This window comes from Ammospiza nelsoni, chromosome 11, assembly GCF_027579445.1.
Source record: "Ammospiza nelsoni isolate bAmmNel1 chromosome 11, bAmmNel1.pri, whole genome shotgun sequence".
Lineage (NCBI taxonomy): Eukaryota > Metazoa > Chordata > Aves > Passeriformes > Passerellidae > Ammospiza > Ammospiza nelsoni.
Genome location: NC_080643.1, coordinates 13,223,724 through 13,250,047, shown reverse-complemented (window position 1 = coordinate 13,250,047; position 26,324 = coordinate 13,223,724). Strand labels below are relative to the sequence as shown.

The 26,324-nt window shown below is 37.1% G+C and overlaps 1 protein-coding gene across 1 annotated transcript in view; it reads left to right on the top strand.

Moving 5' to 3' along the window:
- CACNA2D3 (calcium voltage-gated channel auxiliary subunit alpha2delta 3) overlaps positions 1–26,324 on the top strand; it is a 383,158-nt gene that overhangs the window by 328,084 nt on the left and 28,750 nt on the right. Inside the window, exons 28-31 of the mRNA XM_059480385.1 lie at positions 13,224–13,285; positions 14,155–14,199; positions 17,499–17,561; positions 20,156–20,226. Of these exons, the coding sequence (XP_059336368.1) occupies positions 13,224–13,285; positions 14,155–14,199; positions 17,499–17,561; positions 20,156–20,226 (241 nt within the window). The remainder of the gene's footprint in view (positions 1–13,223; positions 13,286–14,154; positions 14,200–17,498; positions 17,562–20,155; positions 20,227–26,324) is intronic.

The window sequence follows — 26,324 nt, the reverse complement described above, 5'->3', positions numbered from 1 at the left end:
CAGCTGGAACGTCTGTGAGAAAATAAATTGTTTAAAAGTACAGCATAAAAGTATATTATTAGTCCCAAAGTTCAGACAACACTTAAATGTTGATTTCATCTTATTGTCTTCCATGTTTATATCTGACTTCTGTGTCAACACTGGGTGATGCTGAAGTACAGAGATGTAATACATATTGTCATTTAATACAATGCCTTTTAACACAAAAGCACTCCTGTTTTACTATTCTTTAATTTATGGTGGGATCTCAAGAGTACCCAACTTCACTGAGTTTTCTCTCTCTATAAAGCTATAGCTGTCTTAAGCAAAAAGGGTGTGTTTTCATCTTTATTTGCTTTTATTTCTTTCTGCAGTCTGTTATTTTGGAATATAATGGCAGGGCTGATATTGGTTCCTCATATTTTGGCTGAGACTTTTTATCTTTTTCCCTTTTCAAAATGACAGTGTCCATTTCCTCTGTGTCTGTGTTTCAGCAGAGTTAGAGCAGATGAGTTCAAAGAGCAGCACTACTGACTTCTCCCTTCTCAAAGTGCTCTGTGGGAGGAGTGGGCTCACTGCCTTTAGAAGGTGAAGTTATCATCATGTGCCTAAGTTTAGTGAAATAATAATTTCCATACCTTGAGATTTTTGGTGTTATTAAGATCTTGAAGGGTTTTCATTAGTTTCTGCTACAAGCTTCTTTGCTATGAACCTGTTAGAAAGAAGAAAGAGCAGAGCAGTCTGTAATTTGTAGTTTGTGGTGATTGGGAGGTGTGATCAAACACAGGCACTTAAGTGAAATATTTGTATTTCAAGCAATTGTAGAATAGGCTTTTCCTTGGAAAGTGAACACTCTCTGTTTTTCTATATGCCATCAGCTGGTCATACTTTTACATATTGTTGCTTTCTTAGCTTTGGAGTAAAGAGATACCTTTTTTAGAACTTCTGCAGACTTTGTTACATTGAAAATGCGAAAAAGTTTTGAGAAACAAGTGGAAGTTACCTATTGCTTGATTTTCTGTAATACTTTGTCTAAACAGATCTTGGGTGAAATTCATAATGTAGAACAATGTTTCAGTTTCATCATAGTGCAGATTTAAACTAAAACAGTAAAAACCTCTGTCTGTCTACTGTCCTCTGCATTGTACTGTCACAGGACTCTTGCTAAGGCATCTCTTGAAATATTCTGAACTAGGACTTTGACCTGGTTCTTCTCCTAAAATCTTAGGGAAATGTATCACCCTTCCATCAACACAGGATTTGAACTGAAAGTGTGAATACAGCAAATCTTTTCTGATAGTCTATATAAGAATATTATGAAATGGTGAACAAAATATACCAAAGAGTCAAAAATTTTTATGCCTTTTGGACAGATGATGGCACCTGTCAGACTTGGGTTTCTAGAGTTCCTCTTTGGCTAATACTATGGGGGAAAAATTGCACTGAAGAATAGAATGTTTGATTTTAATTCCTATTTATAGGGTATCTTTAGACCAGGAACAGCCCTAAGGCTTCAGTACTTCAGACCCTGGACCTACCTTGTCTCCATGGGCAGATGTGGTCTGATGGAAATGTCACAGAAGTTCAGATTCCATGCAATAATTTTATATATGAATATCATAAATCATGACCAATGCTGTAATTTTTTAAAGAGAGATTATTTTATGTGTAGAAGACCAGTTAACACATTTTAAGCAATGGCAATGCTGGTATTTCCTGGTTTTCAGAGATGGACTGAACAACGGTTTCCCATGGTAGAAGCTTTGCTGTAGATTTTCTTCTGGTAATGTAATTAGGAAGTATTGGCTCCAGTTATTGTAACTTAAAACATGTTGTCCTCAGCAAACTCGTTAAACAGGCATAGCCTTGTCTAAAAGGAAAACAGGGACATATAGTGTTTCCATGGAAACTCAGTTAAAATTCTGATTTGTGGATATGAGCATGATCAGCGCTTCAGAGCCTTCCATCCCTACAGATGCTTTTTATCTGCACTTTGAAACAGAATAAAGCAGGGAAATTTGTGTGAGACCCTTCTCTTTTTGCCTTTTGTGGCCATTTGTGACATTTTGTGACAAGAATCTATATAAGAATATAAATTAAATCTGTTTAAATATTCTTTATTGGAGGTTGTTATAATTTACTTCAACACTAATGTGTGGTTTTGATTTCCTTTTATTTTAAATAAAAGTAAGGAGGGATTTTCCCTTAGTGTCAGGCATATCAGCCCTGTACTGTAAGAGAATGGAGAAGATAATGTTTGCTTCCATTATAGATGTGCTGAGATGATTTAGTAGTTCTAGAAATTATGCTCCAGAACTCTTTTTATAAAACAGCAGAAATATAAAGCATTGATTGAATTTGCCTTAATTAGGAAATTAATTATGTTCTATAAATGTGTTGTAGCAGAACTTCCAGGAGAATCTTTGTCATTTGTAAATGTCTACATTTTGGAAAATGGTATTTCAAAGTTATTTAAATGTATATATATCATATATGGTATATCATGATATATCATATTCCTATATCTAGGAATATGATAGAGACTTCAGAATTACAGCCCAACATTTACTGATTGCAGTGTGAAATAAGTGCTTCTGAAAAGCCCACCAGGATCAGCCTGGTGCTCAACACCTTCCAGGCAAAAGCCCTAGCTGAATTTGCACCCATCAGGCTACTTATTAACAAGAGAAGCTATTTTGTATGATAAATCCTTAGTTTAATGTATAATCAGACATCTCCCTTTCAGAAACCTTCCTGATTTATTTCAAAGCTATTACATTAAAGAGGATTACATTTGGTGCCCATTATATTGATTTCCCTCAAAACTCCCAATTTATGCTTCTAAAATATGCCTTAAGACTGTATTGACAGCTAAATCCTGCTAATCATCAGTATATAAATTATAATAGACTACTTGTTGAAGCATCTGGATAGCAGTTTATGTGAAGTATGGTCCAGTTGTACTTTTATGGTGAAAGTCATGTCAGCACTTAGACTATTTCCAGGAGTTAATAACTCACCCACAGAAGTTCACTTATGATCATGACTTGGCACACAGGTCTTGGGCAATGCTGACATTTTATGAAAAACTTTTAAAGTGTGTCAGTGCCTTCTAATTTTATCAGTCTCAACATTTTTTAAAAGCCTTATTTCTTTGGAGTTTTTTCTTGAATTATCAATTAAAAACATTTTTTAGTTTTGTATTTGGTCATAAGTTGGTCAATATATTGTTCTTTTTATTTTGTGGCTTTAAAGAGGTTGATTTCATCTTTTTCTAATGAAGAAAATAAGCTGTTGGCTAATTTTCAGCAGTGTGAAAACACCTCTTCATACACCAGATCAGCCTGAAGCAACCATCTCTGCTGGCACTTAGGCAGGCTTATGTAGCAATTCTGAAGATGGTGATTTCTTATTTTTCCTGAAATCTGGTATGACAAGTAAATAGAAAGTTTTCATTCCACCCCTGATTGCTTGGCCTCTTGGATGGCATTAACTGTTTCCCCGTTCATGGGCATGAACTTCTACACATTAAATAAAGCAAAAGATAAGTTATTTTCCCCAATACAGGGGGAAATTTATTTCCTCAACACAGGTCATTGCTGAGAGGTATAGGTAACACTTCTTGGCCACGTTTCAAAATTGTGGCAATAAAATTTTCTTATGAAATAAATTTAAGTAAATGTGAAAATGTTCAGATTACAACCAGTGTTAATCCATAATTTTAGAAACTGACTTTCAAGTGAGGTATTTGTAATATACTGAACACATCTTGAAAGATGTTTTTTTTTTTTTTTTTTTTAATATAAGACATAAAAAGTAGGAGAATACAAAAGAGAAGAAAATTTATATTTCAGTATACTGGAAAATCTCTGTGTTATTAGTCTGAGATTGCTTTCTATTCGTGATGTGGTTTAAACCTCCAGTTCAGGAGATTCCAAGAATGCCAGTTTACAGCTCTAATGCTGACTCCTGTTTTGCTGAACCAAGATGCAGCTGTGTTCTCTTCTACACAGATATTGAATAAAAATACATTTTTGATCCAAAAATGAAAAAAGAAGGCATGCAAATCTGCTTTTGCAAATACTCTTCATGGAAAAGTTTAAAATCTGTGTCTTTTGCTGTTACTGTTTTTTTAAAATTGTTCAGTGAAAGACACAAACTAAATGAGGTTGCAAATCCACCAGTGTTATTTTCTTTGAACTTGCAACTGCAGAACACCATGGTACTACTCAATTTCAAACACATAAGGATATGTGCATTTAGTCTTTTGGACACAGAAATCTTTTTATTCTTTTCTAAAACTGTAGATTGTCGCCACGTGGTTAAACAGCAAAAACATGGTTAAAGTAGTGATCTTAGAAAAATAAAAATATGAGAACTATTCTGGAGCATTACAGTAAACATTTCATTTATGAATCATTTATGAATTCATTTCTCCGGGTGACAACAGATAGAACAAGAGGACACAGTCTCAAGCTGCGTCAAGGGAGATGCAAGTTAGAATTAAGAAGGAAGTATTTTACAGAAAGAGTGGTCAGATACTGGAATCATCTACCCAGTGAGGTGGTGGAGTCATCATCCCTCGAAGAGTTCCAAAAAAAACCTGGATGTGGCACTTGCTGCCATGATCTAGTTGAATTGTTAGAACATGGGTTGGACTTGATGATCTTATAGGTCTCTTCCAGCCTTGAATTTCTGTGATTCTGTGATATATGGTGTTAAAAGGCTGGAGATTTTTATTCATTATGGGGTCCTTCTGATGTATTATTTGACTTCAAGTAGCATGACTCATATTTTCAGCAATTCAAAGTAATTTGCTAATCACAGGATAGCACAAACAGTTTGTAGAGATTATCACTATTCTTGTTGTTACGACTCAGTAAATAAGAGATCCAAGACTTATTTCCAAATGGTGTGGTTTGATAAAATGTCAGTGTTTGCTCATTCAGTGTCCCAAGCCTGGTTTGACTAATGAGATTCCATAGATCCATAGACCTTGTAAGGACACAAATCCCCTGGTGACAGCAGCAGACAGGGAGTGGTTGGTGCTCAGTGTGTTCTGTAGGCTGGAAATGTTGGATTGGGTCAGATCCCTCCCCCTGGAGGGGGGGACTGGACAGAGAACTCATGAGTTCACTTTGGTGTGGATGCCATTACATTTATCCTCAGTGTCTCCAAAGTATTCTGTGTCTGGCAGCAGCACAACTTTTACCCATTCTGCTATGACAGGATTGCAGTTTGGGAAGGGTAAACCACCTTGGAAATTATGATGGAAGCTTTGCCCGTGTCTGAAGTCAGCCTTCTCACAAAGCTGAGAAATGTAGAAACAATTTTGTTTTTGTTAACCTGTTGAAGTAGTAGCCAGAATCAAGCCTGCAAATAAAACATGATCAAGGCTTGCATGTGTTGTGTTTTAGTCACAAGTGGAAGCAGAAAGTCTTATATATCCTAAGAGAATCCGGTCACAGGATAGTCAGATAAATATCCCAGTTTCTGGCTCTTTGTCTGGACTTTGAGCCTCTTAGGGTTCCTTAATTGCCAGCTTGAAACCACAGCCTTTTGGCTGAGATGGAAAGGTAGCCTGGCTGTGCTGCTCTGAACTAGGACCTCAGCTGTGAGAAGTAAAGCTTTTTCTGAGAACTTGACAAGTCCTGGATCTTCCCTTAAGATTTGTAAAAGTGCTTATAAATCCATACTGTTCCTATTTTTCCTTTCAGTCATGGGTAGTACTCAAATTGCAAGAAAACCCTATAAAACTAAAAAATGGTTAGGGAGTTATAAAAATACTCTCACTGCTTCATTATTTTAGCATTACTGTGGTCAGATTTCAATCTTCACATGCTTCCTATATCGTTGGAATTCAGAATTATTTGTCAGAGCAGTGGCTGTGCTACGACATGCTGGAAGAAAGTTGAAGGCTCATAGGAGTTCATAAAAGCTCTGCCACCAGCAGAGTTTCCTCTGTGATGATTCCTGCCTTGTTTCTGTAGGCTGCTGAAACTTCCTGAGGCTAAAAGTAGTACTAGTCAGTTTTCTTTTTTCTTTTTCTTTTTTTTTTTTGGGCTTCCTTTCTATTTTTCTTTTGCTAATGCAATGAGCCAGGTGCCAGTAGGTGTCAGGTATTTTCTGAAGTCACAGGGAGGATGCTCCAGACACCAGACAGGGCTGAGCTGTGCCCTGCCTCACCCTTTTCTAACTGGGCCACCTAAGCCCCTCCTTTATGCTGTCACTGCACTCCTTGCATTCCTCAGGAACAAGGCACCTCCCTGTCCAGCAAAGTGCACCAAGTGTAAATTTTCATACCCAGGGGTTACCTTCCTCCAGGCTTATGAGAGGTTTGTTTCAGGGTGTTTTGGTTTTTTTAAAAAGTTACAGATGGATTCTCAAGTGCTTCCCTTGAGCTTTGCTCCTGGTGCACAAAGCTGATCCTGGGGTAAGTGAGCAGAATTCTGTGGGAGCCTTTGTCACAGTGTTGGCAGAACATCAGCTGCTCTCCTGTAAAGTTTGGGATACAGGGTGATTGTCTCAATGCTAATTTACAGATAACCTTTTCTCTCCAACATCCCCTGTGAAGATTCCTGAAAAAGCAATGGACTTCCAGTCACCAGTGTCTATATTTTTTTTATGTTTACACTCAATTTATATCCTTTTTGAGTTTCCTCCTTGCTCCTGCTGCTACTTCATTAGTCCTGTAGAAGGAAGATGTGTGTCAGGGAGTCAGAGGGAGTCTGGTTTTTGATGATGTTCCCAGACTGCCCTCCACAGCTCAGTTTGTCAGGGCTTGGCTGCAAACCAAGCCCTTCAGCTTTCCCTGGTGCTTTGAGTTTGGATGAACTTCGGCCTCCCAGCAATCATCATCCTGCTCCCCTTTCAGCTTGGCCTCCCTGCAGCTTCCCAGCATCTCCTCCCCTTCTGCTCCAGCTTGGCCTCCACGAAACACCATTTCCTACCTGCTGCCTTCCTCTGGCTTGGTTGTCTCCATGCACACATCATCTTCCACTAATTCTAAAAATCTTCTGGAAGAAAGCATCAGGCTTGAAGTTTCTGAGTAAAGAGGCAGAAGTTCTCCCATTTAAGGGGAATTCACTCATTTACATCCTGCGTCACAATAGCTCTGATGAAAGAGGTAGTCTTTATGTTGCTAAATCTTATGTGGTCAAAACTGTCTCACATAAAAAACCCCAATAGTTAAATAGGACTTAAAAATATCTCTCAGTCATTCCACTTACTTGATGACAAAAAGATAAAGGTAAGATGCCATAAATAATACAAGATTTTTTTCCCAGCTTATTGTTTAGAATCCAAACCTGGGTGATAGTTGGGCTTTGAGATATTTTTTGACACTATATCAGGCTCTGTAGCTCAAACTGAGATGGAAAAAGTAGGTGCACATTTACATGGATTTCAAAGGATTTAATAATAAAATATTTTTAAAGTATTAAAATAATTTTAGAGTACTTACATATGCAATAGACATATTGTGGAATGGACAAGAAGGTTCCACATCGAGAAACAACAAAGTTAGTTGTAAAAACATTAGAAATTGTCCCGGAGTTAAATAATAAAATATTATAAAACCACAACACAAGAAAACAACTCACAGCAAAGGACAGTTTCTGAAAAACAATAACATCTTATCCAAATGAATAATAGATACCTTATTTTTGCTGAGGTAGGAACCATGCTTTATTTTAAGAAAAACAGAAGAAGTTTGCTAAATAGTTCAGTCCATTTTTGGTCAATTTGGCTCTTTTATTACAGGCTACCCATAACATCTCACTATGAGGATGGCTGGTGTAACCACCCAGGACTGAGACTGCCTGATGCTTTCAGACATAAGTTGTATTTTCAGTATATTAAAAAATAGCCAGACTTAAAACTGTTAGGCTGGTTTTTGTTATTGTTGTTGGGGTGTTTACATCAGAGTCAGTCATTCCAGGTAATAAAACATACATTTTTCATATTATGATATAATTCTGAAGATCTTCTCTTTGAAGAGAGGAACTGAAAACAATGAGCAGGGGTGAGAAGAGGAAAGTGTAGATAAAAGGGGAAAGATCACTGAGAGGGAAGCTAAGTGAAGTGTGGAGTTTGGAAAGGTGAGACTGCATTTTACTGTGCAAGTGAAACTGAACCTGGGAGCAGAAGCAGTCTGAGAAGTGCCCAATTCACAAGTGCTTGTTCACATTTTTATATATCCTGCATATGACAAGGAATGATTGCCACTGAGAGTACAGCTATGTTGGGTGATACTGGAGCATAACTATTTCCTTATTACATAACTATATTATTGTCTATAATAATATCTACATAACTATGTTATAGAGAGGTCTTGTTGGAATACCTCTAATTTGTTAGCTAAGACTTCCTGGAATTGAGGGGAGAAAAATATCTAGATGTTATTTTTAACTATTCTAAATAAAAACCCTATGTCTTACAACATTTTTTATCATCTTTAGTGGTAGGTGGGAGTCTTCTATTAACCTGTATTGGCTGTTCTTGGCAATTATGGTGTTTATTTCTCAGGATTGTGCATTGGGCTGTAGAGTCAGTTTCTCCTTCTTTGCCTGAGCTAAATGCTGAAGATGGGTTTTTAACTGAAACATATTTAAAGTATAAATAGAAGGGAAATCAACTTTTTAAAAAGTATTTAAGTGTGTTCTGGAATATTTCACGTGTAGTTATTGGATATTTTAAAAGATAATAATCAGAGCTAATACTACAATAGAGAAAGAAGATAATTTTAAATCATTTCAGCTCAATACACAAAGGTGATACAGATTGAAAAATAATCCTGCTACAAGTCTGTGTCCAACATTTCTCATTTTGAAGCCAAGTTAAACCTCTTTTAAGATAATTCCATTGGAAATAGGAGGCCAAAATGTTCTTATGATTTTAGGCATCTTTTATGTATGAGAGAGTCTTAATCTCTACTGTATTCTGTGGGAAAAGGAATGGAGACCTTAAGATATTTTTGTAACCTTGCTGATCTAGTGCTTATATACAGTGTTATAGTGTATAGCTATTTCAGAGAATGGAAATCCCTTTAGCTTTTGCTACTTTTTCCTATAATCATGTATTTGGAATCCATTTGTCAGGTTTGTAGGGAGACTCAGCTCCTCTCTTGCCTGAAATAAATCAGTCTAATCTATTTTCCTCTCGTATTTTAAGTAGGAAATTATTCTTTTTACTCAGAACCTAAGAAGGATTCTAATTCTTTGCACAGAAGTAATTTGCTAAGGAAGGATTTCCTTATCTTCCTGTCTATTTGCTTAACCACAGAGATTGAAAGGAACACAAGCAATCCTGATCTATTCTCAGCAGTTATTTGTTTTGCTTCATGTTTGCCTTGATACTAAGCAGCCCTGAGCCATGCAGCATTTGAGCACTTCCCAGTAGTTCCATCTGAAAGCAACCCACTGAGAGAGTGAAATATTACCTTCAGCCATGGAATCGATGCACAAGGAAATTACTTATTTAACAATAATTATCAGTGAGCCAGGAATTTAACTTTGTCCTTCTCAACCATCTGTTATTTCATAGGGTCTGCACTGCAAAAATAGCAGCCACTTTATTAAACAGAGAGAAGGAATCTCATGGAGTTAAATAACTGTTTTCTGTAGGCAGAATTAAAGGTTTTTATTTCCATCACGTAAGTAAATTTGCTAATGTGACTAAAACAAAAGATTGGATTTGCAATATTTGTTTGAAATGATAAATTTTGTGTTACAAAACACAAACTACCCCTCTCTCAGCTCCCATCAGTTGTTCTCCTGCCTGCCCTCAGCTCCAGCCCACCCTCCTCTGTGACTCTGGAGAAAAGGCAGCAGTGAACACAAAACTCCTTTTTTCCTGGCTGAACAGTTTTTATCCTTTGGCCATTTTGGTTGAACCAAGCCTGCAAATGTGGAAGAATATTTCATACTTTGAAGTGTACATTCCACAGAAAAGTCAGTTAGAGTTTTTGTTATTTGTGGCAGTTTCTGGATACCTTTCTGAACAAGATTTAGAAAAATCTCAGTGCAATTTCATCTTTTTAATCTAAATCTCTGTGGTAGTTGTTACACCCAGAAGGCTAAACTAGGAATTAGAGACATGGGAGATATAATTTGAAGTTTTCCTGTTTCCTTTTCCCCTCTCATGTAGGCAATTTGTAAAACACAGATTTAATGGTGGTTTGGAGCACAGATATTTTGTTCAGAAGTTGTCAAGTGCTGAAGGATTAGGGATTGCTCAGGAGAATATAATGGCTCAAAAACCTTTTGAAGTATATTTGAATAGCTCTTACGGCATTAAATGGCCAATCAAAAAAAATGTCATGTTCTAGTCACAAAGTTCTTGAAAAGCTCAGGAGGAAAAAAACCTGCAGAAGTGCTTTAGTATCACATGAGGGGTTGAAAAGAAAGTAATTTCCTATACTTAACACTGTTAATTCTTTCAAATCTGGAGGCATTCAAATAATTTTTGGCTGAGTTTTAGTAACTATTAGTAATTTTCATTTATTATATATTATGTAGGATATAGAACATTTAGAAGCTGTGACAGGGAAGATCCTATGTGGAATTGTGCAGGGAACGATCTGTAAATAAGACAAAACTCTGAGATTAAAATCTCATACTAAAATAGACCTCTCAAAAAAACTGCCTAATGCTGCTTTCACTGTGCCATGTTTGTGAGATGTGTTCTCTCTTCCTACCCTGCAAGCACAGGTAGAGATCACAGAATCATTAAATGGGAAAAGACCCTTTGGATCATCAAGCCCAACTGTAAATCAAGTCCAGCCATCATGTACTTGACATCATGTTCATTATTTAATACCAAGTGAAAGGATTTCAAAACTAATTGAGGAATTACTTCACAAGAGGAATATCTTAAAATGTTGCTGTTGTAATGTTGCATTACCTTGACCAGAGTGGATGGTTTCTGTTTTACCCTCTTTAATGCCATCGTACCTCAGAGATTAGTGATACAACTCTTTTTTGAAGGTTGGTAGAGAAATTAACTGATTTCTTCTTTTAAGGCAGGCAGTAGCTAAATTGATAATGCCTATACCTTCAGTTTCTGCAGAAGTTACCCTACTGCTGAAACTGTGAAATCTACTCAAGTGAGAGCAACCCCAATATTTCTCACTATCTTTTATTTTCCCTCACAGTCTGTCCAAGAAAGCATCAAAATCTTTGAGCTGCTGCTATGAAACCAAACCTGCAGCTGGCCCTTCTCATCCTCATGGAGAGGGAGGCTCTGCATTTCACAGAAATTAATCCCAGCATTTCAATTGTTGTTCTGCTGCAGCGTTCCGTTGTGACTCAGTGGAACGTGCTCGTGGAACCTTTCACAGACGAGCTTTGCTGTAATTCTCCTGTCACTGTTTCAGATTCTGTTGTGTGGTAGGTTTTGTACAGGACACAGAAAATTCCCTGTGCATACTGACTCTCTTTGTAAGGAAGGTTCTAAGATGTAAAGTGATCACTTTTCTACAAAACTTTTACCTTTAAATCAGAATCATAAGATAATTTAGAGCTGGAGGGATCTCCTGTGCTCATTGAGTCCAAAATCCTGCTCAAATTTGTATATACATATAATTTCCTTAGGGGAGAATAAGAGTTTTGCCTCTTTAATTAATGTTTATTTTACTTCCATTACCTTTCATTAACACTTTTCAAGAGCAGCAGTTTTCTGGTTGCTGGTATCTCTAACAGTGTGAACTCCAAAGGGCTAAGCTTATCAGGACCTTAAATGAGCAATATCTGAGTACAGTGCACACAGCTCTGTACAAGAACATGAGATTGACGCTTCCCATGCTGACACAGCATCCAGAAGTGACAGGATTTCCTTGGGGAAAGTTCCTGAAAGTTCCTGTGTGTGTGGTTTTTTGCCTGCATTTCAGAAAGTAAAAAGGTAGGATGTGCCAGCAGTTAACCCAAAGGCAAGCAGTAGATGAAGCAAATGAGCTGCTTGGCTGTCAGACAGCATCTTCTCATGGACCATAATATTAATTCATAGATAATGAAATGCAGCTAGAGAGTCTCCTCTGGTGTTTATTCAAAAGGAGAACTGGATTCCTCTCCTTGCTCTCTGAAGCCAAACCATCCATGAGTTACAGATAGCAGAAAAATTCCTTATGTAATTTCACATCCCATTGTATCAGTCCATTACAGATTTCATTTCACATACTTTTCCCTACCTGCTAACACAAAATCAAATATGTGCATGACATCAGTGTGTGTGCATTTGCAAAAGCAAGTACCAATAATCTAAATGTAAATATGTTTTTAAACTATTCCTGCTGTTGGCCCTAGAGGAGGAATGAATACATGAAATTTCATTCAGTTTTCCAAAACAACTTTTTTTTGAGGCTTTATTTTTAAAAAAAACATTAATATCTAGGAGTTAGATCTTCAGACTTTTAAAACTTTTTTGAATTATTTCAGTTTGGGCAAGTGAAACAAGAAGAACCAACTGCTTTTGGAGCTTCTGCAAACCTGAGTGCTTTATATTGCTTTTCCATAGAAACAGTGATAGGAACATCAGACCAGGCTGGAAGAAAGGTTCATTGATATTTGGCAAAACATAATCCCACCTGAGATTATGAGAAACATATAACTTAAACCAGTAGTGTCTTGAAGAATGATTTTTTTAAATTACAATTCATTATGGTTAATATAATTTTAAAAAAATTTTATGGCCAGTAAGATTTGTCAGATACTTCCCTTTTACAGAATTACACATAATACTCTGAACTTCCATTTTTTCAAACACATTTTTAATGCTTTTTGTGTTCCACTGATAATTTATGTATTAAATGACCTCAAAACAAATCATCACTTGAAGTGTCAACCAGCATCTTCATGTTGTTTCAAAAAACCTTCACGAGTTTCAGTAGAAAACACATTGTGTGGGTTCCCTACAGCTATGTTGATATCAGTGAAATATAAATGAAATTGGTGTGAACATAAATATGTTCAGCTTGTGGTTCTTTGATATTAACTATGGAGACATGCAATTTGAATTTTTTTTTCTTGTTTGCCATGTGTATTCTTCACATTATACAAGCATCTTTCTGTTTAAATGGTTTAAAATAAGACTCTGCGGTCTCTTCAATTTAGTTAATTGGGGTTTTCTATTTTAGGTTTAACTTTATCTTTTCATAATGAAACCTTTTCTTCCTTACTAATTTTAAAGAATAATTTTGAAGGAATTAAGCATGCTGTGTTTATTTATTTATTTATTTTTCTCTTTCCTAGCTGTAGGTATCCAGATGAAACTTGAATTTTTCCAGCGAAAATTTTGGACTGCAAGCAGACAGGTACATTTTAAATTGAAAGTTTTTTTGTCATTGAATCCACAACAGTTTTTTAACTGTGGAAGTGGTGATCTTGTCAGAAGCAAAATATTGTAAAGAAGCAATGTATTTGAAGACTTGTTCTGGTTTTATATTTGGATACAGAAAAGGAGAATTCAGTGATGAAGAGCAGTTTCTTGAATTTTGGAAGCAAGTTGAAAGTTTATTAATTTTTGGCCCCAATACATAAGGAATTATTTTGTTGGTACATGGTTTTTCTCCCTCAGAGAAAGTCTAAAGAGTAAACAGAAATGTGGAATTTGTTTCTAATGATAGCAGAATCATGACTTCTCACCTAGGTTTTCTCTCTAACACTAAGTAATCAGGTTAATTAACAAAACTACATTACTGAATCATGGTTGGCACTCACACTGCTCAATAAAATGTACCTAAACCGTTCAGGGATTATAGAATTTGTACTCACTGAAGAGGATAATCAGGTACTTTCTGAGGATTAGGAGATGCCATCCCTGGTTTGAGAATCGACTGTAGTTGTGCTGTTACAGAAAATAAACCCTGTCCCACCCCTGCTGGAGAATCTTCTCTCATCTATGAATGGCCCCAAAGATTTAGAGTATGGAGGAGATCCTGGTGTTTAAAGCAGCTGAAATTGTCACAGTGTGAATGAACCCTTTCTCTGCAGAGAGAAACAGAACACATTTGGTGAACAATTCGAAAGTTTGCTAGTCATTTTTAAAATTAATTTATATAAAGATGTAATCAATATCATCTCCTTTAAAATTTTGCTCATATGAATTTATATAAAGTTTTATTTTTTAATCATCAAAGACAGAATTGAAAATATTGATTTTATTTTTTTTTATCCTCTGTAGTGTGCATCTCTTGATGGCAGATGTGCTATAAGTTGTGATGATGAAGTAAGTATTTAACAGATTTTTTCCATTTTATATCTCTACTCCAGTTGAAGATACAGTTAATGAATTTAATTTGAACATCTCATTGTACCTTATGGTCTTTATCACCTTGTAAATATTACACTGTTTGGATAGTGAGACTTTTTTATGCCTGTTACAGGTACCCACTGAATTACAAGGCTGACTCCAGTACCTCAAATATGTGCTGCAATAATTTCTGCTTTGTGAATCCACTTTGGGAAATAATTTGAAGCAGTGCTAAGGCATCCACTTTATTGTTAATGAAAAAAAAAAGCCACTAGCAGTTTAAAGTCTTCAGCTGGACACCAGCAGAAACCATACATGTAGAAATGTAGTAATAGTGTGGACATTGCTGATTTAGAGATTCCAGACTTTTCCTTAATGGCAAAACACACTGTTGATAGGACTCAAACAAATATCACAGCTCCTCTGGTGAGTCTGTTGACTTTCACAGCTTCTCTCAATGGCAAGAAAATATCTGCTGAACTTTTACAGTATAAATTAAAGCATTTAAAAGTAAACATGATGACATTAATGCAAATTGAATGGCACAATAGTCAATAAATATTAATGACTATTAATAATAACATGATAATTGTAAGTATAATTAAAAATAAAGGGAGTCAAGTGATGAGTGTGTGATACCTTTGATCCTAATATAGAGACACCCCATTAATTAAAAATACCTTTTTTTTTTTCTTGAGAACTTTGAATTTGCTCATTTATTCTTGTTTTCCTGATGCCTCATGTTTTATTTGCATGTTCTGTTTTCTTTCTATTTCATTTTTGGTTTCTTAATACACATTACATTCCATTACTGTTATTGTACACTGGAGCTGTGAAAAATACATAGAGGACTTGAACTGCATCAAAGTTTCTGTAGTTCAGATGTGTTCTCAGACCTCAGTTAACATTCTTGCTGTGTTTATTCTGGACTTCATGCCTGCAGTTTTACAAGCTCAGGGACTCTATGCCTATGGAATGTTCCCTTGAAATCTGAAATTCACTGAACTTGAACCTTTGGGCAAACCTGAGCATAGTTCCCTTCCAATACCTGTGAAACATTGTGAATTAGAGCTCTTTCATACAGCTGTAGTCTATGCAAATGCTGTTATCCCATGCATAAAACTTGTATCAGAAATCTGAGATTTGCTAGTAATGAGTAAATGCATTCTGCTGCCCTTTGTCCATGCTAAAGTTAAATTACAAGCTACTTCTTTCACACAGTAGTAATAGTGGAAGTTATTTATCTTGCTGGCAAGTGGTGAATGAATGGTTCTGAATGAATTTTTTTTTCCTAGTTAATATTTCTAAAATGGATTGAAATAGAAACCCTCTTATCTTCACATTCCACAAAAAATATATAGATTCCATTTATTGCATTATGCCTGTTTCCAATAACAGTGCTAAAAATTAATTTCTTTTCTAGTGATACAAATGTGCTAGTGAGTAACCAAATCTTACAGATTTGAGACATGGCCACTAATTCTTGAGTCGAGCCAGTCTTTTCCCAACAGCACATAAGCCATAAACTATGAAAACAAGCCTACACTTTTTCTTGTCCAGCATGACCTCTTTTATTTATTTTCTATACTATGGAGAAATATTGTTTCTAAAGCACTATCTTTATAATAATCTTTCATGCATGAGGACTGCAAATACGTATCCTCAGAAGATCTCAGTGTTGACTCAGCTCCTCTCCTGTGCAGTCAGTGGGAGGTTTCAGGCTGGCTTTGGGGAGAGCAGAGCTGTGCAGTTGGAGCCTGAATCTGAAATTCCATCCTTCACACCCCGTTGGGATGGAGGAGCTGCCTCTCTGAGTGCATCAGCTCTGCTCCGTTCCTGGCCTGCACCAGCAGCTTTTCACATTGCATCTGCCAGCTTTGGGCTTTCTAGCAGACCAAAGGTGGAAAATGAGTTGTTTCCACTTCCTTTCTGACAGGTTTTCTGCCACTGGGCTTGCCTGTACCTTGGGTTCTCCTTTTAGAATGAATATCCTGCATTTGCATTAGGGAATGATGTTCATTCTCAACTTTTGCCGGATTGCAGCTTCAGGGGTTTTTTTTAAAACCTTCACTTCGAACTAGCATTTCTGCAAGTTTCTCCTCTTTGGCCCCACAGGACAGTGCTAATATGTGGCCAGAATGAGAATCAGGCACATCTGAGCATCTCTGGAAACATCAGACTGCATTTTCCCAACTTGCACAGCTACAGCTGCATGGGGCTGCTTTCCTCCCTAAAACAGCACAGTGATCTTGCTGGATGTGCAGAGCACAGCAGAAAGCATAATTTGTCATATTTCTGTAAAAATCTCCCCATTTGCTGCAGGCAAGGTTTTGAATCAAAAACAAAGCCAGGAGGATTCCTGTATTGAAAGCCATTTTTGGCTTATTTTTTCCCTTTTATACGAATGTCATAGAAAATTCAATAAGCAAAGATAAAAATGTTGCTGATTTAGACCAACAATAGAAGTACAATAAAGATTTAACACTGAGATAGTTATTTGGCAAACCTGAGGAGAAAGTGGGTTATATCAAGGTTTCAGGGTTTGAGTTAAACCTCATGTTGAAACTCTGAAGTGCAGTAATTAAAACTTTGCCTGTAGCAAGTAATTCTGTGAGGTTAAAATGGTGCATGTGTGTGTGGAGGGAAGCTCTGATTTGGCTTTACCTTGTTTTATACAGTTCAGACGTCTGACCTACCAAAAGCTAACAGTCCTGCCTCTAAACCCAGTTCCCAATTAAAAATACAATTTGAAAAGCTTTAGGAGACCTGTGGGGCCTCTTTTACAGAAGTTTCTGGTCCCATCCCCCAGTGAACAAATTAAAAAATACTGCCTGGTCCCCTGTTGGTTCTGCAGGCTGACACTGTGTTTTCATTAGTGCATCGTTAGGGTAATGACATTGTGCTGATGTTTTTCTCCAAATACAGAAGAGGCCATCAGGAGCACAGAAGTTCTCTGCCTTTGCAAACTTTGCTATAAGGGAAACTTCTAAGAAGGGATTATGAAACCACAAAATTTTGGTTTTTATGTTTGTTTGTAATTATATTATATCCTCCAATTCTGTAGACATCTTTGTTTAGTTTTGCATGAAAAAAGCGTACAAATTAAATTGGATGATATCCCATAACCAAGACTACACTTACTTTGAGTTTATGTAAAACCTTATAAAAACCTGAATGTTTTAGCCATTTATAATTGACTTAGAAGTAAAGTATATAATTAACTTATTGCTGTGTCCTAAAATCAAAAATTAAAATAGTGTTTTATTATTTTTCAGACAATCAACTGTTACCTAATAGATAACAATGGATTTATTTTAGTGTCTGAAGACTATCAACAGGTAAGTGTAAGATTTTTGTTGAGACTTCTCATGTAATATATTAATCTAAAATTACTTTTTTTTAAAATAGGCCACCATCTGAAAATGGTAAGGAATTAGCAACATAAAAAAAATTCCCTCTACAAAGAATATAAGCTTTATTCTCACTGGAGCTCAGTTTCTTTCTCCCATTGGAGCAGGGTCTGTTCTAAAACTCATAAATGTTCTCTTTAAAGACCTTTCTTGCTGCAGAAGTGTCTGTCTTCTGTAAGAGGCTTTTACTCCAAAAAAAAAAAAATCCCTGTGCCATTTTTGTCACATGGAAAGGTTGGGAAGGGAGAGGGGGAGGGCACAGAGCTTTTACATTCAAACTTAAGATAATGAGATTTTACAGAGCTGTTGGCTGAGGAGTTTGTTTTCTGAAGGAGATTACAGTCATTGAAGGATTAAAATTAAGCACTCAGCATCACAATGGAGAGGACCAGAAATATGATTATGACAGAATCATAGAATGTTTTGCTCAATCCTGCAAACCTTTTAAAGGAACCATCACCATTCTCGTTAACTTTTGCCTGAAAACTGATGGGATGGTCCCCCAGTCAGGCCAGGATTGTTTGAAGTTGAATTGTTTTATGTGTTGGGACTGTGAATACGAATAGCCACACTCCTATTTTGCCCTCAGCTGAATTTTGTTATGATGAGCATGACCTAAGAAATACACTCATTATGGAATAATCTTGATACACTGAAAACCTGTTTGCCCATTTCCCCTTTAGTTGTTGGTGCTATTTACAGATGCAGAGCTGTGACTTGTGCCAGTGATTGGCCAGCTCATAGCTGGCTATGGCCAGTGATGATTAGGAAGAGATGTTTCTTTTGGTACTCACCTGATAAAAGCCATTACTATTCCTTTGAATAGTTTGGACAACTGTTGCACCAGAAGTAGGCTGGAAATGTATTCTGACCTGTTTTATTAGTTAAATGTATCCAAGTCAAAGAGGGGCAGCAGGGAAGTCTTTGTCTTTATGTAAATTTATAATAAGATTACATTCATGTATGTCTATTTTATATATAGTATAGTGCATATTTTATATATAGTATAGTGTAAATATATTTTATATATGTATAGTGAGTAAACAGACTGTTGTGGGTAGAGAAGGAGTAGAGAAATGGGATGATGCCTTACCAATTCCTGACCTGTCTGGGGTTGCTTCAGCACTGTTTTTCTATCTATCATCTTTCCAAACATGACCTGAACTGCTCCAAGAATCAGGTTTGTGGGGCAGAGTAATTCTGCGTTGCAACTAAATCCTGATGTATTAAAAAAATGCTAACCTGAGTGTAACTGCCTGGGGGAGAGCTGGCATTTACAAAGGGAGCTTTTGTGGAGAGAACTGTCACTGAAATGTCTTCATCAGACTGGTGCACAAGCTGACAAATCAGGTTTATTGCTATCTAAGGTTATGTGAGGCATTTATGGTTTGGAGTTTCTTGACGTTGCCCGCCTCTCCAATCGTTAGGGTAATCTTTCTTCATCAGTCAGCCAGGGCTATTGAAGCTGGTATTTTTAGTCATGTTCCTTGTGTTTCTAGGAGACTTTACATACCCATATGTTTTGGAAAATGTTCCAAGGTTCCCCTGAGGAAAAGAAGGGGGAAAAAAAGGCAATACTTGCCTTTTAGGTGGAGGAATGCCTTTTTTTAGCTGGGGCTGTAACTTTTCTGCCTGCCAACTCCCAGGTGCATACTTGAGGTCAGCTAAGTTCCTTGTAATGGAATTGGGGTTTAGTTCATACAAAACCTATGGAATCCATGCAATTTGAGAGTGTAGTGCCCTTTCCCCCTCATAAATTGTGGGATCTCTCCCTTTAAACAATGAAGAGAAATATCCAATCCTCCTGGGAGCTGAGGCTCTAAAATAAAACAGGTCTTCCCAAGGTAGAAAAGTGCTGTACTTGCAAGATTTTCCACTGTCACAGGAATGGCTGCAGATGATGGAGTCACTTCCATCTTGCTGACCAAATTTATAACAGCAATGTTTGTTTTCTCAACAGAGATTTATTTTTATTAGTCCACAAGTACTGAATAGGGACAAAATGAGTAATTCATCAAGCTGAGTGGTTTTAAGTATGAAATGACTCTGAATGGAGTTAAAATTTATAGGATTGATGAAATGTACTGTTCCAGCTCCTTAAACAGGTCATACAGGAATTATAAACAATGTTTTTTAATGACTGTTTATGAAATCCTCTCACAACCTGTTTATATCTTTTTTGAGTAACATTTTAATCACAAGAGTTTGTCATCAGATTAGTGTGTTTTCCTTACAAGCTTTAGGTTTGGAAGGCTTTTATTTTTGATATTGGATGTTATATAATGTACCTCAATATATTGTTTAAGCTCTCACATCTGCTCAGGGGCAATAATATAATCCCAACAATTTGCCCTGACTGGGAAGTCCTCTTCAGGTTTTATGTAGCAGCAGTCCTGAAAACCTGTGTGTGTAGCTGTCAAAGCCACTCTTGCCAGATCCTGAATATGCCAGTTTAAACTGCATCCAGTGTTGTTTTGCATTTATCCACACTTTTGGTAATTCTTTGCATTTTCCCCTTACAGACTGGTTACTTTTTTGGGGAGGTTGAAGGGGCTGTGATGAACAAGTTACTATCAATGGGCTCTTTTAAGAGGTAAGAATTAACATTTTATCTCTTAAAAAATTTTCTAACAAAAAAATCAAAGTCATGTATAAAGAAGCCAAGAGTGGCAGTGTGGCTGGATTCTCATCTGTACCTCTGTATCTTTTCTGTACAACCTGAGTGTAATTTGATTTCATACACATCAAATATTGAGAGTGTTGGAGTCAGCCTAGAGTGAGTTTCTTATTAAACAATGGTTTATTTGACAGCAATGCTAAAACTGTGTCCTTTTCCTCTTCCCACTGGGCTCAGGTGGAAAGGGGATTGGGCCATATCCACTACTGAGAAGTTTTAAACAGCTTTAAAGCAGAACATTTACGTCACATTATCATTTTGACCTGTAAAAAGTTGGAGATTGCTTGAGCTAGACAGTGCAAAATGTTCTGCTATTGAAGGGAAAATGTGTTCTCCCAGTAATCCATCTCCATTCACATGCTGACTTACCTTTGAACGTGGTTGTGACTATTGACCTGGTCTCACTATCATGGTGACATTCAAAACTAACAGTGATTTTGTGTTGTCCTTTGAAATAAATTGTGCACTCTGAGGAATTAAGAATAAAATTTCCCTTTAACCTGTAACTCACCACTGGAGTCTTCCTGGCTTTCACAAGGTCTAAGAATTGTTCATGTGGTCAAAGAGCTGTTCTGTACCCCTTTGTCCTCTTCAGCACAAGAAAACTCCTTTTATACTTTTCCTTTTTATTTTCCTGTGCATTTCTAGTATGAATAAAAAGAGACATCACTGCTGCCATCCATCACTGAGTTTAGTTACAACCTGTGAGGGTTGTGCAGAGCCTCTCTGAATCTCTCTCTGGTTTGTGGGCTTGCTTGGTAAATCAGCTCCCCTAAGCCGTGTCTGTGCCTGGCAGCTGATACCACTGCCAGTGAATGACTGACCTGAAATGTGAGCATCTAGCACTTATGGAATCATCCCCAATCCTAGTTTCCTGAGGGTGGGGACTTTTTTGCATTTAGCACTACATATTTAACATATGCTGTAGAAGGAAGTGAAGTAATACCACTGTTTATAAACTGGATTTGGCAATGAAAGGATCTGTTTGGACAAGAGATGAAGCATTTTATTTAATGCAAAGGACAAAATACAGTCAAAACCAAGGGATAATGCTTTAGCTTGTCCCAATTTGTTTAGTCCTGCCCCACAAGGCATTTCAAACAAAACAGCTACTCAGTGATTGACAGTGGTGGGTACCAACATTGAGAAAACAGGCATAGCTTGAGAGCTGTGGGTGGATCTTTGGACTAGACCATTGGTTAGGATTTTGCTGGTCTTGTACTTAATTATTTAGAGATAATGAAGGCATAAGGTCGGTGTAACTGAGCTGCATACTAAAGAAAATGTAAGCACAATGAGCCAATTATTCAACCATGATAAACTGACCATTGCAAATCAGTTAAAGACGGGACAGAATCAAAGTGGAGTAATTGCAAGTGAGCAACTTCCCCTACAGCAGATAGCAGCAGCAAAAAAACTCCCAGAAACTTTCTTTGAGCTGTGTTAGATGAGGCCTTTAAATAAACTATTCCAACAATATGAAGAAGAAATCTTTGCTGGTTCTCAATAAAAATACATGCATTTACAATATTTGTAAGATTATTAATTTGTCTGGTGGGGATTGTGTTTTGCTTTTTCAACATTTATTTATATGAGATAAGAGGAAAATAAAAAGGATGCTTGGTTCAGTGGCAAGATCTGTCAGCAGAGGGATTTCCCTGAGAGCAGCAGGTGGGCCTTGCCCACATTATATTGTCATTGCTGCTCTTACCTTGGGGGCAGAGCAGAGACAGAGCTCTGTCATTGCATTTCCTTCTGATAATGCCCAGAGCATCCTTCCCTGCACTTTGCTTCTTACAAGGCATGTACACAGTCCAGCAGGTGAATTTTGTAACCCTGCCCTCTGGAGCTGGTTGTGCTCCCTCTGGGGTGACTTTGGAAGGTTCTGTGGAGCCTGATGTGCCCTGCAGGAGATTTGCTGTCAGCCCCAGCAGCCGTGGGACTGGGGGTCCCCTCTCCCTCCAGTGCAGGGATCCAGGGTGTGCTCCCACCTTGTGATTCCTGCCAGCTTCCAGCCTCTGCACCCACAAAGGGAATGAAATAACTCTTTGTCTGCTCTCCCATCTACTGCAGACTTGGAGTGATATAGAAGTGCTTTGTAGGATTGAGATGGAAGTGCTAAACAAAAGGGGGTTGTTTGCTGCTGACTGTATTTCTTTTCAACCTGCAGCAGGATGAAATTCAATTTTCATGTTCGCTGTTTATTTTTTAAAGTGAACTTAAATACCTCCTTCCCTCCTCAATTTCTTTAAACTCAGTACTTCTTTTGAATAATGTGTGCATATGTATGTATGTATATTTTCTTAGTTTATGGGGTTTATAATTAGGGAGAAAAACTATATCAGTGCCTGCACAGCAACGTGACATGCTCTATGATTTCATTTAGCAAAATTATGTTTATCTTATACCTTAAGTATTGCACACAGTTAAATAATTTAAATATGATTTAAATGTATTATTAAATAAATTAGGATGTGCTTATGGAAAAGTATCTACTTCACATAACTTAGAAAAGTTTCTTTATGTTTTTCTCAGCACTTTGTTTATATAAAAACAGTGAAAAAAAAATTCAACAGCTTGAACCATGAAAATCTAAAAACCAACACTAACATCAGGAAAATTAAGGGCTATCAAAGCAATGAGATCCCTAAAGAAATAAGCATAATAAATCTCTAAGAGAAAATGAAACATCTCTTGACTTCCAAACACTTTCACCCTTTCCAGTAGGAGGAAAACTGAGCAATTCTATATGAAAAATATGGAAGCAGCATCATTTCCTCTTACAGTTCTCTTTCCAGCAGGCATCCTCTTACACAGAAGAGTCTATGCATTGGTATTTGGCATTTTGTAATTTTGGTATTTGTCAATATTGTCATTTGACCAGGTTGTCAGGATGTAGGACTGAGGTGGCACACCCCTGAAATGCAGCTTTCCCAGGAGCTGAGGCTCAGTCTATCAACTTCTTGCTGCTCTGAGAGCTTCTGTTGTTTCCCAGTTTTTCTTGTAGTGCAGATCCTTCACCTGTGCTCTCCTCATGCACCAAAAGGCAGATTTTCATCTGTCTGCCTTGATTTGCTTTATAAGCAAAACTTAACAAGTGTTTTTTTCCCCAGGTTATGAGAATAAAATAAATTCAGAAGTTTGTTCTCTTCCTAGAAAGTAGTTTAGTAAATTCTTAAATCCAAATCATGAGAATAGTAACTGGTTGCTTAACAATAGGACAGAGTTTTCACTGATGCAGCACAGCCTCCAAATGAAGGATATTTTGGCCATTATTTCATATTGAAGCATTTTATTAAGATATTCTTATTTTTTTTTTGTGCTAAATTGACACATTTAAAATTTGTGGTTTTTTCATGTGTATTTTTACAGTCGTAGATTTAGCTGCCTATTAATTGGGCAAATCGTACATGTATGCTTTGCAGAAGATCAGACATAGACTGCAGGAACATTCCAAATTGCAGGTTTTGGACTTGGCATTGGACAAATTGTCATTACCAACAAGGTTTACTTTTTACTCCAGCATTTACTAAATGTGCATCTGGTACCTGCACACTGAAACTCCCACATTGCTGTGGGGTATGTTTTCTGCTAATATTTTCATCCTGTGATATCTAAAATTAATGTCTTTAATCTGAGTTTTAGGCATTGTTTGACTTTGTCTCTGTAAATATTACTTTTAAGGCAGTGTATTCATATACAGAATCAGTTTATACACTTAAGGAGAAACACAGGCATATTTGTTACATAAAGAAGTTTTCATTCCATATTCTGTAAATACAGGCTGAGTTGCAGTTTTTATACATGTTATTCCTTGAGAACATTGGCAATTGGGAATAGCTGAGCACAAAATGCAAAGATACGTGATGACGAGTTTGTTTTGTCAAAATGCCGTAATTTAGTTTTATTCTTTCCATTGATTTTGGTGAAAGGTATTACCCTGGCAGCTTGTGGACACTAATAATCTGTCAGTGCAGATGTGAGAGCAAGAGCAGCAACAGTCAGGGGTTTCCTGCAGTGTCCTGCTGTCTCCCCACAGGAGCCTCTCTAGGCTTAGGAACTGCTTTGCTCTCCACAGCATTCAGCACTGTCCCTCTTTCCCTTCCTTGTGACAATGCCAGACAGGCTGCACACCTCAGGTCTGAGTTATGAACATCTTCCCACCACAATCTAGCTATAGTCATCACTGATTTTTCCACAGACTCCTGAATAAAGCACAGGGTCAATAATTAGGATTTCTGTATTACTGGCTTGCTTTGTTCAGCTCTTTAAAGCATTTTTTCTTTTCCTGTAGACTGGATGTTCACTTCCATGGTAAAAAGCTTATTTTTCCTACACATTATTTGAAATCTTGAACTGCTGACAAAACATTTGAAATTTTATGCATTGAAGACCTTTCAGCTGCTACAATTGTCATTTGTGGTATTTATACTACCTAGTAGAAATCCATGGGTGTGATGAAAACCTGGCTGAAAGCAATAGAAATTGCATCTGCCAAAGTATCCTGTGCTGCTGGTAGGTCTTGGAAGTTTAATTTTCTTGAACCAGATTCATACTCAGTTGTAAGTGCTCAAAAGTAGGAGAGTGGCATTTACTGTATCAGGAAATTGACAATAAAAGGGTTTTCAGTAAGATGTGTTTGGCTGCTGAAGTTACATGAACTGACAGTGCACATTTTGGTTGTGCTAAATAGCTGATGCTGAACACAGTTGCTCTCTGGAATTCAGGTGTGGAGGGGGACAGTGTGGTGGTCTCAGAAAGTCTCAGGAATGTCCTCTGCAGCAAGAGCAGAGTTCCCTGGGAGGTGCTGTGGTACAGAGCATGGATTTGGGCACACAGGTGGGCTTAGGAAGTTGTGTTCCCTCACTATCATCAGCTGGACGCAGCATGGTCAGCTGCAAACAGTTACTTAAAGCTGAAATACAATCACTTCAGAGAGGGTGCTCTGGAAGCCTTTCTTCTGCAACACTGGGTTAAGTCTTTCTGAGTGAGAAGAAAGTCTATTTTCTAAAATCTCAGGAAGACTTTAGCAGTATAAGAACACCCTGGAAATGACACCTGAGCACAGGAGCACCAAAGCATCTTAGGCAACTGCTTTGAGTGCAAATGCTCTCCTACCTTTTATAAGGAATAGGGCTGGAAGGCTTTTGCTTCCCTATTATAAGAATAAAGCCAAAACAACAGGATTTGAAATAGTGAATGCCTTGGAACCCATATGATACCATTCCTAGCTGGAGCTGGTTCAGTATGTTGCAGTGTTCAGATTTCAACGTGGTTTTCAGCTTCATGCACTAATCTTTGAAGTGTGTTACAAAATTCTTATTTGTTTCCAGGTTTTTAAGGACATTTTGCAGTAATGCTTTCACTGCTATATTTTGCACATCCTGTGCTATAATTGTCTGAATCATCCTTAGAAACTTTGAGCTAGGTGTTGAACAGCCCACTTTGAAAGTTACTGAGACAGCAATGCAATGTTTTGAACCCAAAACATTCCAGATTTTATTCAGAAAGCTATGTATTTTTGTAAGCATTTGCTCCTTTTCTTTCTTTTTGTTTTTCCTTTTTTAAAACCTGGATATATTAGCTGACTTCTCATTTTTCCTGAATCAGAACCTTCACGCTGGAAGGTTCAAATATATCTGCTCAAACTAAACTCATCTAACTAAAACCAGTATCATCCACAGATGATATCAAGCCTTTCCAAGTTGTGTAGTGATCCACATGATTTTGAGGTTATTCATTAAAACTCTTTCCTTCTGCCATCACTCTAAAATTTATTAATTTTTCCCCTGTTAAATGAAGAGTGTTCTAAGTAAAATTATTCATTTGTTTTCTTTCCCTTAATCATAGTGCAATCTTAGATTGCTGAATACTCCCTGCAATAACATAAGACAATCTACAATAAATATCACCTAGCATGTTGGGGTTCAGTATTAATTATATTTCTGGTTATTTGTGGGAGTACAGATTTCAGTCTTTTAGTACATTTTTATCTTTGAGCATTTAAAGAAACT